This window comes from Lithobates pipiens, unplaced genomic scaffold (assembly GCF_037356315.1).
Source record: "Lithobates pipiens isolate NorthernLeopardFrog02 unplaced genomic scaffold, aLitPip1_a1.2 Scaffold_10, whole genome shotgun sequence".
NCBI classification, from domain to species: Eukaryota; Metazoa; Chordata; class Amphibia; order Anura; family Ranidae; genus Lithobates; species Lithobates pipiens.
In genome coordinates, this window is record NW_027507686.1 from 209900138 (window position 1) to 209920242 (window position 20105).

General features: G+C 44.0%; 1 protein-coding gene across 1 annotated transcript in view; it reads left to right on the forward strand.

The window, feature by feature from the left end:
- Positions 1 to 346: 346 nt before the first annotated feature.
- TCP11L1 (t-complex 11 like 1) overlaps positions 347 to 20105 on the forward strand; it is a 54457-nt gene continuing 34698 nt past the window's right edge. Inside the window, exons 1-4 of the mRNA XM_077460903.1 lie at positions 347 to 616; positions 11412 to 11572; positions 13182 to 13314; positions 16665 to 16785. Of these exons, the coding sequence (XP_077317029.1) occupies positions 11416 to 11572; positions 13182 to 13314; positions 16665 to 16785 (411 nt within the window). The 5' untranslated portion in view covers positions 347 to 616; positions 11412 to 11415. The remainder of the gene's footprint in view (positions 617 to 11411; positions 11573 to 13181; positions 13315 to 16664; positions 16786 to 20105) is intronic.

The following is a 20105-nucleotide window of genomic DNA, read 5'->3' on the forward strand; positions in this document are numbered from 1 at the left end:
ATATAAATCCTGTATAATAACGGTAAACTTGCTCTGGTCTATAAGATACGATTTACAGAGGCAAGCACTGAGTGAAGAAGTAGTCGTCAATGGCTGTGTGTATCTTAGTAGGATCCCCTGTGTGACATGACAGCCTGGTGTCTGAACAGAAACAATGACTGCAGAGAATCAATGACCACAACAGACTTGTCAGCTGCAGCCAATAGAGAGCTGGGACAGATGAACCAATAAGAGGAGGTTTTCCTGGGCCAGTGACAGGCGGCGTTGCATTCTCCATCCACGCCCCCTCCAGGGCCCAGCCACTGGAAATGCTTCTGTCATCGCTGCTTGCAAAACAAAAACTGCATCTCCCAACAGCAGCAGCACTGTGATCAGCTTCCGTAATAATAAAGTCTGCCCGGCCTTCAATAGGCTGCACCCTAACGGCTGTGACTTGCAGGATCTCCTCCTCCCTCCCCTCCCTGTGTGCCATTATTATTATTACCAATCACACATCACTACCCGGCCGGAGAGATCAGACTACGCAGAGAGCGAGTCCATAGAGTGATGACCACCCGGCCACGTTTATAGTGCCTGTATAGCCCCTGTAATTAGGCTCCTGTCATTCATACGCTGGGTGAGTAACGCTTCCTCCTACGTCATTGATTGCGTCACAGTGTGTATGAGAAAGGTCTGACCTTTCAGTGTCTGCTGGAGAGTGGGATCCCCTGGCTGTGTCTTGGTGGGACCTCTGTGTAGACTTCCCGGGTCTGACCATTACAAGGGGCTCTCAGACTCTCACCTGACACCCTGTTGGGGCATCCAAGGCATGTGAGAAGCCAGAGCTGGACTCACTTCACCAGGCTCCACCTAGAACTAAAAATATTGGGTGGTCCGACTCTTTAAATCAGGGGGTCTCAACCTGGGGACCCTCCCAGTGGAACTACGAGTCTAGGGATGAGCTCAGGTGCGTTCGCACGGTCCACGTGCAGAGCCCGACAGGAAGTCGGCGCGGTGTTGCGCTAATCACAGGCAGTGAAACATTGCCCGATCTCTGCAGCTGCGTATCGGGACAATGTCTCACTGCCTGTGATTAGCGCAGTGCTGCGCCAACTTCCTGGCGGGCTCTGCACGTGGAGCATGCAAACACGCCTGAGCTCATCTTTATACAAGTCCCATCATGACTCTGCCTGTGGGAGTCATGCTTGTAACTGTCAGCCTTGCAATGCCTCATGGGACTTGTAGTTCTGCAACAGCTGGAGGGCGGCCAGTTTGAGACTCCTGTGTTTAAATGCAATCTCAGAGAATGGGTGCAGGAACTCCTCCTTTCGGAGTCACCCCTTGTCGCTACCCCTACCTACCTTCAAGCCCCATTCCTTGGTTCTACCACCTAACCTTAAAGCGAAATTCCAAAAGTGGAACTTCTGCTCATTGGTCTCCCCCCCCCCCCTCCGGTGGCACATTGGCACCTTTTTTTGGGGGGGGGGGAGCAGGTATCTGTCTTTGACCACTTCCAGGAGATCTTGCGGCAAATTACGACAGCAGTACGGCTCCCTCCTCCTTCCCCTGCTGCCAGGTCAGGAGAGAGGAGCAGAGCCTCACGAATGCGCAGAAAGGATCCGGTTGTGAAGCCGTAAGGCTACACTGCCGGGTTCCCTTACCAGCAATGGCCGTAGCGGCACCCGACAGCTACATAGTTATATAGTCAGGTTGAAAATAAGACACCAGTCCATCAAGTGAAATAAATAATATCAAACAGTCCCGTATACCCAATCCTATACCCACAGTTGAGCCAGAGGAAGGCGAAGAAACCCCAGCATGATCCAATTTGCTACAGCAGGGGAATACATTCCTTCCTGATTCCCCCCCCCCCCCCCAAAAGAGGAATCGGATGTTCCCTGGATCAACTTTACCTATTAGGCCTCGTGCACACTGGACGTTTTTTTACAGCAGCTGTTTTTGGCTGTAAATGTTTTCTTTTTCTATAGTCATTAATCTCTCCATCATGTTATCCTATGTGTCCATGCACACATAGGCTGTTATCAGCAGTTTGGGCAGTAAAAAAAAAAACTAGTGGCTTCTGAGACTTTTTTTCATCTGTAAAAACACGTGACAAAACGGTGATAAACGCTCAAAAACTTCGCTCACCAGCATTTTTAAACATTTTTGATCCATTGAAAAAAAAGTTTAAAAAATAGCTGTTTTTTGTTTTTCTTTTGAAGAAAAAAATGAACGTGGAAAAACGCAAAAAAAACTCTATTGCAAAAACGTTGAAAAACTCACTGCAAAGCTGACTAATTTATAACGTTATTTTAACGTTCAGTGTGCATGAGGCCTAAATGTTATATAAATAAATGCTGATGGAAACACATCGCTGGACTCCAGGACAGGTAAGTGTCCTAATATGATAGCCTAATGCACACTGGACGTTAAAATAACTTTATAAAAACATAAGTAGCTTTGCAGTGAGTTTTTCAAAGTTTTTGCAATAGCATTTTTTTGCGTTTTTCCACATTAGCGTTTTTTTTTACAATGGATCAAAAACTTTAAACACTGGTGAGCGATGTTTTTGAGTGTTTATCAGCGTTAGAGCGTTTTTACAGCTGAAAAACGTCTCTCAGAACCCATTTGTTTTTTTGTTTTTGTTTTTTTTACTGCTCAAAAACTGCTGATAACAGTCTATGTGTGCATGGACACATAGGATAACAAGATGGAGAGATTAATGACCGTAGAAAAAAACATCTACAGCCAAAAACAGCTGCTGTAAAAATGTTCAGTGTGCATGCGGCCTAAAAGTCACCCGCTGCAGTATGTTTAGCTGCTGGCTTTTAATTTCTGCAGGAATGGGCGGACCTCCGCTTTAATGGCCCCTGTTAGAGAATACAGAACCTACATGTATTCATACCCAGAAGTAATATTTGTGGTACAAAGTCATATGTATGTAATTTTATTAATAACAAGAAAAGCAGTAAAATAGATCCCCTGCAGCCAAAAACAATAGACCCCTAGCAACAAAAGATCCCCCCCTAGCAATAATGGGCCACCTGCAACAAAATAGCCCCCTCCCCAAGTAACACTAGACCCCCCAGCAGCAACAACAGATCTCCCCACAGACAGCATCAATAGACCATCCAGCAGCCAGCTACAATAGGCAAACAGTAAGTAGAACACATTAGCTGTGCAAAATAAAGTCCTAGGTGCAAACAGCAATACATTTTTATATAAATACAATTAATAGACTGAAATCACTAAAGTCCATATATGTGAAATGACATTGTGAATAAATAACACATGAAAACACAAACAGTCCAAACAGGTGAAATGAAATCACAAGTTTTTTGGTAGAAATCAGTGTTGAACGTGATGATGTATTAGACCTCTGATGGATAGGTCACCACCCAGTAAGAAATCACTATAGATTGTGAATTCACCACCAATTGAAAAAAAATTGGATACTCTTACTGGACTTGGTGGACCCAATACTAGCGGCACGGAGTCAAACTGGCATGGAACTGGGAATGTGGTCACCTCTCAGGAAACATGTGGTCCGCTTCCATTCAACCTTGTCACCGGACCCAATCATGGACTCAATAGAACATCATCTGGGGCATTTATATATATATATATATATATACTTGCCTGCCCTGTGCAATGGATTTATACAGAGTGGCTGTGAACCTCGTCTATTCGGGTCCCCGCTGGCGCTCCTAGACCGTTCTCTCTGGCCTCTGGTACAAGCATGCAGGAGTGCCTCCCATAGGAATCGGCTTCCCATGGGGGGCACTCGTGCATGCTTGTATCGGAGCCCCTCTGCTCCATCCATAGACACAGTAGGACTTGGCCCCGCCCCCCGCTCCCTCATCACTGGCCAATAAGCCCAATGTGCCCGTGCAAAGCCAACCAGACCCGGAAGTGAGAGGAGAAAAGATCTGCAGACGTGCACGGTGCTGGATCAAATGAGGGCTTAGGGGGCGAAGCTGACACCTGAACATTTTTTGCCTTAAAGTGGTTCTGCACCTAAAAAAAAAAAAAATATTAAAAGCCAGTAGCTACTAATATTGCAGCTGCTGACTTTTAATAAAATCACACTTACCTGTCCCAGGGTCCAGCGATGTCGGTGGCAGATTACGAGCGATCGCTCACCTCGCTGCTGCCCCCCGCCGCCATCCTCTGTCAGGGATTCGGGAAGTAAAGCATTGCGGCTTCACTGCCCGGTTCCCTACTGCGCATGCGCGAGTCGCGCTGCGCATCTCTTCTGGTCCCCCGCTGTGTCCTGGGAACAGTGCGTTTCCCAGAACACAATGGGGGGGGGGGGGGCGGGGTGTCTGCGGGGGTCTGCGGCAGTCTGCCCGGAAGTGGGTGCAGATACCTGGATTATCCAGGTAACTGCACCCCCCTGAAAGGTGCTGATTGTGGCACCAGAGGGGGGGGGAGGGATCAGATTAGCGAAACTTCCCCTTTAGGGTGAAGAACCGCTTTAATACAAGAATACAAGAATACAAGAAACGCATTAAGGTAAAAAATGTTTAGGCTTTACAATCACTTTATCTGTATGTAGCATACGCCAAGTACAGTATACAGTGCTGTGTTCTGGCATTGGTGTGGAAGAATTCTTTTGTGCTGCCTGAACAAAATTCCTGTCAGCCATTCACAAGAAGCCTTGTATTGTTATCAATAAATACAAAGCTTCCTCTGATTGGCTGAGGTATAGAGGTGGGTGGGTGACTTTATGATGACATGAGCCAATAAGAGGAAGCTTTGTATTTAAAATAAAAAAAAATAAAAGATTTTCTGTGAATGGTTAAACACTCAATTTTGTTCTGACAGAATACAAGAGGTCCCTGTACCACTGCCAGAACACAGTGCTGTATACTATACATCCATCAGCCATAACAATATAACTAACGGGTAAAGTAGATAGTAGTAGGCATCTGAAACTGGGTGGGATAGATTAGGCAGCAAGTGAACATGTTCTCCCTGAAGTTGATGTGTTGAAAGCAGAAAAAATAGGCTAGTGTAAGGATTTGAGCATCTCTGACAAGAGCTAAATTGTCATGGCTAGACTACTAGGTCAGAGTAACTCTAAAGCTGCAGTTCTTGTGGCATGTTGCTGGCATGCAGTGGTAAGGACCTACCAAAAGTGTTTTAAAGAAGCCAAACCATCAACAGTGTCATGGGAGGCCTGAACCCCCCCCAAGCACCCTTTCCAAATGCCCACTCAGCCTCAGCAATCAGATCTCTCAGAGAATATAGGCTGGGTGGCAGCGGGGGTGTGGTCCCCATACTTCTCCCTCCTCCTATTCTTGCCCTCCTTCTTTTTTAAAAGTCAGGGCCTGGGCAAGCACAACTTGGTTACTAGGACATTGGCAGTCCTAGCAACCAATCATGTGCTTGCCCAGGTCTTGACATTCAGAGAAGGAGGAGGGCAAGGACAGAACTTCCTCCATCATACCTACCTGGCCAGGGAGTGACTTCACCACAGGCAGGAAACTGGGAGACAGGGTGGGCCCTGCACAGATGTTCCAGGCTGACCAGCAGAACCGAGGTACTTGGGTGAGCTGAATATCCTGCTGGTACCTGTAAAAATGTCATACTGCCTCGCCTCATCTACCTCTCATACTGCCTCCCCTACCTTCACCCCCACCATACTGCCTCGCCTACCCCCCATACTGCCTTACATCCCTCACCTACCCCCCCCATCCTGTCTCACACTGCCATATCACCTCACCCACCCCCCATACTGTCTCATACTGCCTTACATCCCCCCCCCCATACTGCCTCACCTACCCTTCATACTGCCTCATCTACCCCCCCACTGTCTCACCTTGCCATACTGCCTCACCCATCCACCCCTACCCCCATACTGTCTTACCCTGCCAAATCATATAAAGTAGCAGTACGATTTCCTTTTTAAAGTGAACCATTAAAATGTAGTTTGTCATTTGGCACAGTTATCTGTATTGTATTGAGTTTGTAAATCTCTTCTGAACACATCTAAGATAAAATATGTATGACAGATGTGCTCTTTCCATGTATACGTTACATTAGCCAGCAATTGAAGACTGAGGTTCCATTATGGGAATATGTTTTAGAACACGGGTATTACATCAGTCCTTTCACATATATCATGAACACTACATTATAAACCCATCAATGCTGTTTTCTGCTGTTGAAACAACTCTGACCATTTCAGACTGTCTGGAGCCTGATGTGACCCCCCCTAGCATTATGGGAAGGTAATCCTATTCTGCTGTGTTCTGTAGACATTAGTAATAATATAGAGTTCCATACAGAAATTTGGGGACATGACAAGGCACTAACAGGCCAAAAATATGTCCCATTGTTGTAAATGTAAATTTACTGTCACAGGGACCCCGCTTTTTATTTTTAGGTAAGTCTAGCATCTTTCATTAGTTATTTTGAAAAGTGAGTTGTTAAAAGGGAACATATCATAGAGAACATATAATAGTTTTGCATATTGTAAGAATTAGCCAGTTCATGTGCCAGAGTGTGTTTGACGCCGGCCCCCCCATCCATGCATCCGGCCCCCGATCTACGTACAGGGCACTGAAACATGGATTCCAATGGGGGGGGGGTGTTGTGTGTTCTTTTTTTTTTTTTTATTCTTTTTTTTTTTTTTTAGCACGTGATTAAAGCCAGTGGCTCTAATAGGCTTTGAAAAAGGGTGAGCGCAGAGCACTACACTTTGAGCCCACCCATTTGGGTGACAATAGCGAATGAATATTTGCTATCTCCACACTGATCATCCTCCCAAACAGGAAGCAGGTCTTGACACCCTTCACCCGATTGGTTGAAAGGACAGGCGATCCTATTGAATGCCTAGGAGGTGGAGGGAGGAGACACATGGCGGAAGCCTCCGTGATGCAGAGGAGGAGGAGAGGACATGGGAGCCAGTGCCCACCGCCCGTAGGAACCCTCAGCCCACCCACCCGCAACCTAGATGGGGTAAGTGCCAGGCTTGACCAACCGGGGGGGGGGGGTTGTGGGTTGTTTGCCCCCCCCCCCCCCCCAAAATACCAGCCGCCATTGGTGTTAGGTTAAGTTCACACATTTACATCTGCATTTTCACATTTAAAATCTGATAGTTCAATCTCCCTTAGATCTACCAACAAGTATGTAGTGCAAGGGTCTGCCAAATTGGTTGCAAAATTATTAGATAGTTTAGGTAGGGCCTCCTATTAGGTTCCATTCACACTTGTACAACTCCCAAAGTAGCTAGACTTTCGAGTGCAACTTTGTAACTTCGACGCAACTTTGGATGGGTATGACTTGGATGCAACTTTGGCTTTGACCAAAGATCACGGACATCTGTTGCAGGTAAAACATTCAGGTACAACTTTCATGCAAATTTTGAGAGCTAACATTGAAGTCTATGGCCTTCAAGTTGCATGAAAGTCAGACCAAAGTAGTGCATGGACTATTTTGAAGTCGCTGCAACTTTAAGTCACGTGTGTGTGTGTGTGTGTGTGTGTATGTTATTATATATATATATATATATATATATATATATATATATATATATATATATATATATATATAATGGGTGTCATTCTCATTGGAAAACATGGGGTATGACTTGTCATCTGACCTTGATGTCCAAAGTTGAAGGACAGGTCCTCCAAGTGTGAATAGACACTTAAAGTGGTAGTAAAGCCTGCTTTGTGATTTTTTTTACCTACAGGTAAGGCTAATCTGTAGGTAAAATGAATATCCACATCCACGGTTTAGGAGATATTCACCCAGCATGCAGCCAGTGGCATCACCGGCACATACACTGTGAAGGTCCGGCATACCTTGCCGCAACTTCAGAGCTTTGTGCAGGATTGACATCCTTGTGGCTCCGGTCAATTGCACAGCCAGAGCATGCGAATTCAGAAGAAAGACCGTAGGAAGATGTCAGCCCTCTCAGTGGTGATAGCCTGCTGTGGGAGGGCATTGTTATAAGGGAAAACCATGAATGCAGCTATGCTACAGCCACGGCGTAGCTCAAAGCGGCCCCAGGGCAGGCAGCCTACCGGGAAATGTCCCGGTAGGCCAGTCCGGCCCTGCCTGTATGCACACAGGAGTTGATTTACTAAAGGCAAATATACTGTGAACTTTGCAAAGTGACGTTGCCATCTGCAAGTACAGTTGTTCCAGAGCTTTGTAAATTAGGTAAAGCTTCACTTTGCAAAGAGTGCCCAATCCCCTGCAAGGAATATTAAAAAAAAAAATAATTTTTGCTTGCACATGATTGGATGATTGAGCAGAAGATCTGCTGACTTCTTTTACTAAACTCTGAAGCAACTGCACTTACAGAGAGAAACTTTGTAAAGTGCACAGTCTGTTTGCCTTTAGTAAATATCCCCCACAGTCTTTAGGACCCAAAACATAACTTTTCTGCACAGAACATTTCCTTTTACTGGATATTGTTAATAAGTAAAGCTGAAATCTAGGCAAATAAATAATTAGCCAATTTATTATGCATGAATTTGAGTAAAATATAAGAGTTCAGTTATGTAGTCATTCTACATTAAATCAAATTTTACATACAGCTACAGTGCCTTGCGAAAGTATTCGGCCCCCTTGAACTTTTCAACCTTTTGCCACATTTCAGGCTTCAAACATAAAGATATAACATTTTTATTTTTTGTGAAAAATCACCAACAAGTGGGACACAAAAGTGGAACGCAATTTGTGAAGTGGAACGAAATCTATTGGATTTTTGAAACTTTTTTTAACTAATAAAAAAATGAAAAGTGGGGCGTGCAAAATTATTCGGCCCCCTTGCGTTAATACTTTGTAGAGCCACCTTTTGCTGCGATAACAGCTGCAAGTCGCTTGGGGTATGTCTCTATCTAACAGCTCGAGCTCAGTGAGGTTGGATGGAGAGCGTTTGTGAACAGCAGTTTTCAGCTCTTTCCACAGATTCTCGATTGGATTCAGGTCTGGACTTTGACTTGGCCATTCTAACACCTGGATACGTTTATTTGTGAACCATTCCTTTGTAGATTTTGCTGTATGTTTGGGATCATTGTCTTGTTGGAAGATAAATCTCTGTCCCAGTTTCAGGTCTTTTGCAGACTCCAACAGGTTTTCATCCAGAATGGTCCTGTATTTGGCTGCATCCATCTTCCCCTCAATTGTAACCATCTTCCCTGTCCCTGCTGAAGAAAAGCAGGCCCAAACCATGATGCTGCCACCACCATGTTTGACAGTGGGGATGGTGTGTTGAGGGTGATGAGCTGTGTTGCTTTTACACCAAACATATCGTTTTGCATTGTGGGCAAAAAGTTCCATTTTGGTTTCATCTGACCAGAGCACCTTCTTCCACATGTTTGGTGTGTCTCCCAGGTGGCTTGTGGCAAACTTTAGACGAGACTTTTTATGGATATCTTTGAGAAATGGCTTTCTTCTTGCCACTCTTCCATAAAGGCCAGATTTGTGCAGTGTACGACTAATTGTTGTCCTATGGACAGACTCTCCCACCTCAGCTGTAGTTCTCTGCAGTTCACCCAGAGTGATCATGGGCCTCTTGGCTGCATCTCTGATCAGTCTTCTCCTTGTGTGAGCTGAAAGTTTAGAGGGACGGCCAGGTCTTGGTAGATTTGCAGTGGTCTGATACTCCTTCCATTTCAAAATGATCGCTTGCACAGTGCTCCTTGGGATGTTTAAAGCTTGGAAAATGTTTTTGTATCCAAATCCGGCTTTAAACTTCTCCACAACAGTATTACGGACCTGCCTGGTGTGTTCCTTGGTCTTCATGATGCTCTCTGCGCTTTCAACAGAATCCTGAGACTATCACAGAGCAGGTGCATTTATACAGAGACTTGATTACACAGAGGTGGATTCTATTTATCACCATCAGTCATTTAGGACAACATTGGATCATTCAGAGATCCTCGCTGAACTTCTGGAGTGAGTTTGCTGCACTGAAAGTAAAGGGGCCGAATAATTTTGCACGCACCACGTTTCAGTTTTTTATTTGCTAAAAAAAGTTTAAATTATCCAATAGATTTCGTTGCACTTCACAATTGTGTCCCACTTGTTGGTGATTCTTCACAAAAAATAAAAATTTGATATCTTTATGTTTGAAACCTGAAATGTGGCAAAAGGTTGAAAAGTTCAAGGGGGCCGAATACTTTCGCAAGGCACTGTATTGTTTTTGAATCGGGAAGGCTGGCAACTCGGATGCTCTTAAATAAAAGTACTTTATTTGTTACATGAGTACACAGGTACAGGCTATATGTTGACGTGTTTTAGCTATGGAGCCTTCATCAAAGCACACATATTTGATTTAAAGACTGATATTTATAGCAAAACAAGTCTTCAAAAGAGGTGTGGGGTATATCCTAATTGGAAACAATCAAATCAATTCAAAAAAAGCTAATATATATGTACAGTACCTGAAATTAACATGATCTAATCCTGTTCACAGCACTGAGACTAGGAGTTGAATAAGCAGCACTAGATGCCAATCAGATATGCTGCATACATACAGTATGTGAAGACCGGGAACATGCTGCTAGGAGGAGAGCTCTATGAGAAGATTGGTGAACTGCTGCTCCTTTACTGCCCAATCACAGGCTGAAGGCAGAGAGGTGACTTAGCACTGTTGCTTAACAGAAGCAGAAAAGTCAGGTCACCAGCCTGGCTTTACAGTCTGTACAACAGTGGCCATTAGGGAGGCCCGGCCGCCACCCTCTGTGTAGAATGGATAGATTCATGCATTGCATGAATCTATCCATGGCCACTGTAGCCACCCCCTATTCAGGCGTCTGCCCCTTTTCAGATGGCAGGCACCTGAATTACAGCGGCGGGGGTTTTTATTTTATTTTTATTTTTTTTCTAAGCAGCTGATTAGAGCCATAGACTCTAATAGGCTTCAAAAAGGTGGACTCAGAGTGCTCGGAGCCCACCCAGGTGTGTTAGAAAAGCAAATTAATATTTGCTTTTCTAACACTGAACCGCCTCTTAGCCAATTGGGAAGTGCAGGTCTCATACCCGTCACCTGATTGGCTGAAGGCACAGGCGCTCAGGAGCCATCGCTTGACCTGCTGCTCACCCCTCCATCCCACAGCTAGTCAGCTGTTACCCATTGCTGATCCCCAACTAAGATGGGGTAAGTGCCTGGCAGTCAGCGAGTGGGCACAGGCACAGTGGCTGCATTTGACGGGCACAGTGGCTGTGTTTGATGGGGTTTTTTTTTTTGATGATGGGAAATAAATTAATGGCTGATACTTTTACAGGAAGACTCTGCCTCTGCTGTCTATAGGCAATATACCTGATAAAAAAAAAAAGCACTGATTCCAGCCATTTCTTCTGGCGGTGACTTGGGATGGGGTAGTAATATACATCTGTTGTGTTCCTTCTCCTGGGGTTCCATGCATTCAGGTACAAAAAACTAACTAATACTTTCCTAATATTAATAGGACAATGCCGCTGGAACCAGGGAAGTCACAGTCTGGAGAAGAACCATCTAATGAAACCAGCAGGACAAGCCGTGGGGACAACTCAAAGGCTTCCGAGGAATGTGTCCGGAATCGAATTCGACAAAGTACCCCCAGCCCACACCGAGGAAGCCCTGCCCAGGGTGAGATTTACTGCATCATTTCTGTTAAAGTGGACACGGAACAGCTGCTCTCAATACCTTAATATAGGGCAGTCTATACAAGGCAGATACTTAAAAAAAAAAAAAAAAAAAATATATATATATATATATACCGCAGCAGCGGTGTAGGGTTAGCAGCAGAGCAATTATGATCTTGACTTATCTATTTCCTTTTTTTTTTTTTTTTTTTTTTTTTCTTAAACAGAGGTACCCTTCCTAATAAAGGGCTATTGAACGTAAAAACAAACATTTATTATACTGCAGCTTACTTATTCTTAGATGCGATTATTGCATTATTATTTATTTTTTAAGGTATTCTTGCTTTTATTTTCACCAGTAAGTCTGTTGATCTGGCCAGTAAGTATATTGTTTTTCAAAAGAACAAGCTCTCCTGGAGATGTTACTGGGCTGAGATAAACCATATACCACTGACAAGGTGCTTATAATGACCAGTTTTTATTGATTTATGTAAAACCTTTATCCCAAAAAGGGAAAAACAAAAACCTGTTGTAACTGCTTCTAAAGTGTCAGCTGGGGTTTGGTTTCTCAGTGTATCTAAATCTTTTACTGCAGCCTTTCTCAAAATTTTTAACACAGAGTAAACCTTGAAATAGTTTTTCCATCTCAGAGAACCCCTGTCAAAAGTTACTGTATCTACAGCTCATGATACCTTAGTGTGATGGTCAATCGGAAGAATGCTCCTTACATTTATGGTCCTTGAAGAATTACCCCTCCCCTTACAGATGGCTGACATTGGTGTCAGTGGGTAGAGCTCAGGGAACCCCAAGTGCAACCTCTGAAGGGGGATATTTATTATAGCAAAAAGTAATAAATAATGCATTTTTTTTTTTTCAAAATTGTTGCTTTTTTTCTTTTTGTTTATAGCACAAAAAATAAACAGCAGAGGTGATTAAATGCCACCACAAGAAAGCTCTACTGGTGGGGAAAAAAGGATGTAAATTTTGTTTGGGTGCAACATCGCACGACCGCGCACTTATTGGTTTAAGTGACGCAGTGCCGAATCGCAAAAAGTGCTCTTTTCAGGAAGGGGGGTAAATCCTTCTGGGGCTGAAGCGGTTAATGTGTTATTTGTACTTATGTCTGCTGGTGTCATTTGTCAGTTCTTCAGCAGCAGCTGGAACGTCTTCAAAGCTATAGATCTATCTAATCGCTGTGTATAAATGTTTCATACACACACACACTTCAGCTGCTTCCTTGCTACATTTGCATGCACTTAAAAACACTCCGCATCTCACCCCTGGTGTATACAGAGCTCCAGATTTCTATGTGTAACCAAGCTATAGACCGCCAGACCTTCCGAATGTTCATTCTTCAACATGATCAAGTTCCCTGCCCCGCCATTTGCTGATCATTGCCTTTTTAAATGGATAATCGAGTGCAAGTCTTTCATAATGCATGCCCCATATTCACGTTTTCCTGCCAAGCAGAAACAAAATCATAGTAGGCAGCCTAGCAGTACAGCAGAAGATGGGCAGATGGATCAAGGCATGTAGCAGTCATTAGGAAATTCACCTTTCTCTGGCAGACCGCTGATTACTATATATTGTATTGATTTTCTTGTATGTTGCAGCTAGCCCCCCTCGTTTTGTGTCAGTGGAGGAGCTCATGGACGCAGCTAAGGGTGTCTCTAACCTAGCCTTGGCTCATGAGATTGTGGTGAATGGAGGCTTTCAGATCAAAGCTACGAAGCTTCCTCAAGGAAGGTAAGATTTGAATAAGCTAGGCAGTACTAAGTGGTAAACTTAAAACAAATGTCCCATAGTAGGACTGTATCTGAATGGACAACTTGTGATACCTGTTGACACCTACAGGTGGCAGTGCAGATGTAAGTGAATGCATACGCTGTAAATTATACATTCCTCTTTATAGGAATCCTATTGCTAGGTTATTGCACAATCTGTCCTTATTGACCTTCTGAAAATGCTAGTTGACAGACAGTATCCTCATGTCTTGCATATGTTCTTGATCACCAACAGAGAACAAGGATGCCAATCTTAAGTGTTAACTTTTGCTTCATTCACTTGCTGCATGCTTGTTTGGGTTAATAATTTAGAAATCATTCTAGCTAGAAAAGGCCAGGCAGCTAGCATTTTTCAGGCTTTAACAGTGTTCACCATGTGTTTCTTTCAAGAAAGGTATCCTTTAAATTATAGTAACATTGCAACACACTAGTATACTATACCATTTACCTAAACGGATATCTTTTTTTATATAAAAAATAAAAATCTTCAGTATGTATCATTGCTACAGAAGCCATTTTGCAATTTCATCTTAATGAAAGAGAAGTATGGCCAAAAAAGCTTGTGGGTCACAAGAGTGCACTTACTTTTGCACTCCAGTGACCCAGAATCACAGAGCCGCTCCGGTCTCTGAATGTCCCCCAACAATAATGTCTGGATGCACCTAGATGCTTGACAAGTAGCCGGCTCAGTCTCTCAATGTGCCACTGAGAGCTTGAGATAGCTACCCATTTTAGTGGACTTATCCTTTAACCACTTCAGGACCGCCGTATTGCCATTGTACGTCAGCACAATGGCACAGGCAGGCAGAATCACGTACATCTACGTGATTGCCTTCCAGCGGGTGGGGGGTCCCATCGGACCCCCTCCCGCTGGTTACGGCGGTCCGATTCGGTCCAGGAGCGCTCCGTGATGAGGGGATGGCCGTTCGTTTTCGGCCACCCCCTCTGGATCGCTCCTGGCCAATGAGAAGCTTCCTCCCCTGTGTATTGTTTACACAGGAAGGAGGAAGTGATGTCATTCTCCTCGGGGCGGTCTTTTTGACCGGACTACGAGGAGAAGAGTAAAAGTAAGTCTGCACGAACACTACACTGACATGTAGGTACACACAGGCACACAAACCCCCCCCGATCCCCCCCCCGATCGCCCCCCTCCCCCCCCCGATCGCCCCCCTCCCCCCCCAGTCACAGTGTCACTGATTGCATTGATCATTTCTTTACTGATCAATGCATTCAGTGTCAGTTGTGACAGTAAAAACTGTCAGGACAGTTAGTGTTAGGTCCAGGGTAGCCCCCTATCACCCCCCAATAAAGATTTAACCCCCTGATTGCCCCTAGAGTTAACCCTTTCACCCCCTTTTGCCAGTGTCACTAAGCGATCATTTTTCTGATCGCTGCATGTGTCGCTAGTGTCGCTAGGTAGCTAGTTATTTTTTTAGGTTCACCGCCAGGTTTTTATATCGCTAGGTACCCCGATATACTACCCAATAATGTTTTTAACCCCCTGATTGCCGCTAGTTAACCCTTTCACCCCCTTTTGCCAGTGTCACTAAGCGATCGTTTTTCTGATCGCTGCATTAGTGTCGCTACAGTCGCTAGGTAGCTAGTTATTTTTTTAGGTTCACCGCCAGGTTTTTATAGCGCTAGGTACCCCGATATACTACCCAATAATGTTTTTAACCCCCTGATTGCCGCTAGTTAACCCTTTCACCCCCTTTTGCCAGTGTCACTAAGCGATCATTTTTCTGATCGCTGCATGTGTCGCTAGGTAGCTAGTTATTTTTTTAGGTTCACCGCCAGGTTTTTATATCGCTAGGTACCCCGATATACTACCCAATAATGTTTTTAACCCCCTGATTGCCGCTAGTTAACCCTTTCACCCCCTTTTGCCAGTGTCACTAAGCGATCGTTTTTCTGATCGCTGCATTAGTGTCGCTACAGTCGCTAGGTAGCTAGTTATTTTTTTAGGTTCACCGCCAGGTTTTTATAGCGCTAGGTACCCCGATATACTACCCAATAATGGTTTTAACCCCCTGATTTCCGCTAGTTAACCCTTTCACCCCCTTTTGCCAGTGTCACTAAGCGATAATTTTTCTGAACGCTGCATCAGTGTCGCTAGTGTCGCTAGGTAGCTAGTTAACTAGGCTCCCAAAAAGTCCCCCACATGTGGTATCCCCGTACTCGGGAGAAGCAGCAGAATTTATTTTGGGGTGTAATTTGACTTCTGCCCATAGCATGTGTGAGCAATATATCATTTAGTGACAACTTTGTGCAAAAAAAAAAAAGTTTGTAATATTCCCGCAACTTTTGGCAAAATATAAAATATTCCATGGACTCAACATGCCTCTCAGTAAATAGCTTGGGGTGTCTACTTTCCAAAATGGGGTCATTTGGGGGGGTTTTGTGCTATTTTGGCATTTTATGGCCTTCGAAACTGTGATAGGTAGTAATGAGTTAAATCAAAAATTTGCACCCTTAGAAATCCTGAAGGTGGTGATTGGTTTTCGGGGTGCCGTGCGCGACTAGACTCCCAAAAAGTCCCACACATGTGGTATCCCCATACTCGGGAGAAGTAGCGGAATATATTTTGGGGTGCAATTCCACATATAACCATGGCATGTGTGAGCAATATATCATTTAGTGACAACTTTTTGTAAAAAAAAATTTTTATTTTTTTTTTTGTCATTATTCAATCCCTTAGGACAAAAAAAATAAATATTCAATGGGCTCAACATACCCATCAGCAATTTCCTTGGGGTGTCTACTTTCCAAAATGGGGTCATTTGGGGGGGATTTGTACTGCCCTGCCATTTTAGCACCTCAAGAAATGAGATCGGCAGTCATAAATTAAAAGCTGTGTAAATTCCAGAAAATGTACTCTAGTTTGTAGACGCTATAACTTTTGCGCAAACCAAAAAATATACGCTTATTGACATTTTTTTTACTAAAGACATGTGGCTGAATAAATTTTGCCCTCAATGTATGACTAAAATTTAGTTTATTCGATTTTTCTTATAACAAAAAGAAGAAAATATCTTTTTTTTTTCAAAATTTTCGCTCTTTTTTCATTTATATCGCAAAAAAAAAAAATCGCAGAGGCAATCAAATACCATCAAAAGAAAGCTCTATTTGTGGGAAGAAAAGGACGCAAATTTCGTTTGGGTGCAATATTGCATGACCGCGCAATTACCAGTTAAAGCAGCGCAGTGCAAAATTGCAAAAAGACCTCTGGTCCTTAAGGTGTTTATTGGTCCGGAACTGAAGTGGTTAATTGGTTTTTTATTTTTATTTTTTCTTCTCCGCAACTTTTTGCAGCCTGGAAAGAACAGTTCGGGACATTGTGCACAAAGCATTCTGGGATTGCTTAGAGGCTCAGTTCAATGAAGACCCTCCAGTGTATGACCATGCAATAATATTGATGGGAGAAATTAAAGAGGTAATACCTGTTTTCAAACTGACCTGTGTCTTTTTCAGTGACCTTTACAAGAGAAGAAAATGTAAATTTTAAAGTGGTTGTAAACCCTTACAACACACTTTTTGCCTACCTGAATGGTTTAGGAGATATCCCCTGTATTTGTATGTGTCGACGTCATCGGCACATACGTGCCATTGCTTCAGTTAGACTATGCTGTTACTGGTATGGTAGTGACGTTATCACAGCTCCGGCCAATTACAGCGCCGGAGCTCGCGATACCCGGAAGTAGCTCCGGGAGCGATGTCGCCAGAGCGGTGAAAGAGGCCAGAGCGGTGAAAGAGGACCACTGCGGGGGCTCCGATTTAAGGTAAGTAATACATAATGAGCTAGTATTCTATGCATACTAGCTCATTATGCCTTTTGTCTTGCAGGTTTTTTTTTTTTTGGTTTACAACCACATTAACTTGACATGGAAACAACATAAATGAAAATATAAAACTTATTAGAAGTGTTTATATAAATATTTAGCTATAGAGGTGAATGTGTGTGCATATACAATGTGTTTGTATGTATATACAGTGCCTTGAAAAAGTATCCATACCCCTTGACATTTTCCACATTATGTCATATTACAACCAAAAACTTAAAGCGGAGGTCCACCCTAAAGTGGACCTTCCGCTCATCGGAACCCTCCCCCCCCCTCCGGTGCCACAATCGGCACCTTTCAGGGGGGAGGGGGGTGCAGTTACCTGGATAATCCAGGTAACTGCACCCACTTCCGGGATAGCTCTCTGCGGAAAGGGGCGTAACTTACGCCCCTTTCCGCAAATGCCCGCCCCTTCCCGCAAGTGCCCCGCTGCCTGCTGGGAAACACACAGATCCCAGAGGCAGCGGGGAGCGTCCTTATTGCGCAGCGCGATTCGCGCATGCGCAGTAGGGAACCGGGAAATGAAGCCGAAAGGCTCCATTTCCTGATTCCCATACCCAAGATGGCGGCGGCAGGACCCGACAGACGACCTAGAGATCGGCTTCGGGTGCCGACATCGCGGGCGCGCTGGACAGGTAAGTGTCACTATTTTAAAAGTCAGCAGCTGCAGTATTTGTAGCTGCTGGCTTTTAAAAAAAAAAAAAAAAAACGCGGAGTCCCGGTGGACTCCCGCTTTAAATGTATTTTATGCGATAGACCAACACAAAGTGGCACATAATTGTGAAGTGGAAGGAAAATGATATAAATGGTTTTCAATTTTTTTTTTTTTTTTACAAATATGTCAAAAGTGTGACGTGCATTTGTATTCTGTCATTACTTAGTAGAACCACCTTTCACTGCAATTACAGCTGCAAGTCTTTTTGGGGATGTCTCTACCGGCTTTGCACATCTAGAGAGTGAAATATTTGCCTATTCTTCTTTGCAAAATATCTCAAGCTCTGTTAGATGGAGAGCGTCTGTGAACAGCAATTTTAAAGTCTTGACACAGATTCTCAATTGGATTTAGGTCTGGACTTTGCTACAGCTCTGGCTGTATGTTTAGGGCCGTTGTCCTGCTGGAAGGTGAACCTCCACCCCGGCCTCAAATCTTTTGCAGACTCTAACAGGTTCTCTTCTAAGGTTGCCTGTATTTGGCACCATCCATTTTCCCATCACCTCTGACCAGCTTCCTTGTCCCTGCCAAAGAAAAGCATCCCCACAACATGATGCTGCCACCACCATGTTTCATGGTGGGGATGATGTGTTCAGGGTGATGTGCAGTGTTAGTTTTTTGCCCCACATAGTGTTTTACTTTTAGGCCAAAAAGCAAATTTTAGTATCATCTGACCAGAGCACCTACTTCCACATGTTTGCTGTGTCTCCCACATGGCTTCTCACAAACTGCAAATGGGACTTTTTATGGCTTTCTTTCTACAATAGCTTACTTCTTGCCACTCTTCCATAAATGCCAACTTTGTGGCGTGCAAAACCAATAGTCGTTCTATGGACAGATTCTTTCACCTAAGCTGTGGATCTCTGCAGCTCCTCCAGAGTTACCATGGGCCTCTTGGCTGCTTCTCTGATAAATGCTCTGCTTGCCAGATCCTGCCCCCCCCCCCCCGCATGTTAATGGGTATCGGGTACATTGTACCCTTACCCATTCACCAAAAAATGTTAAAGTAATAAACATAAGAGACTGTTTTTGACAAATCCTTTTATTAAAAAAAAAATAAGAATAAATGGTGTCCCTCAAAGTAAATCCCAAAAAAACGTTCTTGCCTCTTGGGAGGCCTGCCGCCGAATGCCTCCTCTGCGCTTTGACACTTCTTATATAGGCAAAGGGCGGGGCCATCTGGCTACGTCATCGGGTGGCACCACCCCCTTCTGACATCACATGCCATTTCGGGTCCAGCGGCATGATTGATGACATTAAGGGGCACTATTTTTTTTTTGTTTTTTTGTTAATAATAGATTTGTCAAAAACTGTCTCTTGTGTTCATTGCTTTTTTGTTTCAAATCTTTCTTTATTATTTATTTATAATTATAAAACATACAAAACATCCATCAACATACCTAACATCCATCAACTACTACATATTTCTCAAAAAAAAAAAATATATATAAATCAGCCCTCATCCCTCCCACCTACCCCATCGCTCCTCACTTCCTCACTTACAAATATTCCTTAAGGTTCCTTGAGGTACAAAACTCCTCCCACTTTTTCCAATGCTTTGAAATCGGATTCTCTACATATCCTTCTCTTTATTGCTTTTTTGACACTTTGGTGAATGGGTAGAGGTACAATGTACCCTATACCCATTCACATGGGGGGGCCGGGATCTGGATCCAGATTCTGATTAAAAGCCAACCCCCCCCCCCACGGGGGACCCTGCCATCACAGCCCAGGATTGTCGGTAAGAGACCCTTGTCCCCATCAACATTTGGAAAAGGTGCCGGGAGGGGGGGGGGAAGCCCCAAACCCACCCCCCCCCCCCCCCCCATGTTGAGGTGGCCTGGTATGGTTCCTCCTGACCTGCCAGGTTGCATGCCTGGATAAGGGTCTGATATGGATTTTGAGGGGACCACAGCTCTGTTTTTTTACTTTTACAATAGCTGGGTGCTGGTTCCTTTTTTAAATAGGATTTGACTCCTTCTTCCCTTCTCCCTAATGTTGAGATTAAATTACACACAGGTGGACTCTATTTACTAATTAGAGGGATTCTGTAGTCATTCCACATCTTTTATTCTGGCGTATATGGCGTCTGGGGAAGTTGGGGAATGGCGCTTCCAGTTGAGGGCAACTAAGCAGTGTGCAGCTGTAAGGATATGTCTAAGTAGCTTCTTGTATGGTTTAGCGATTTTTTTTTTTTTTTTT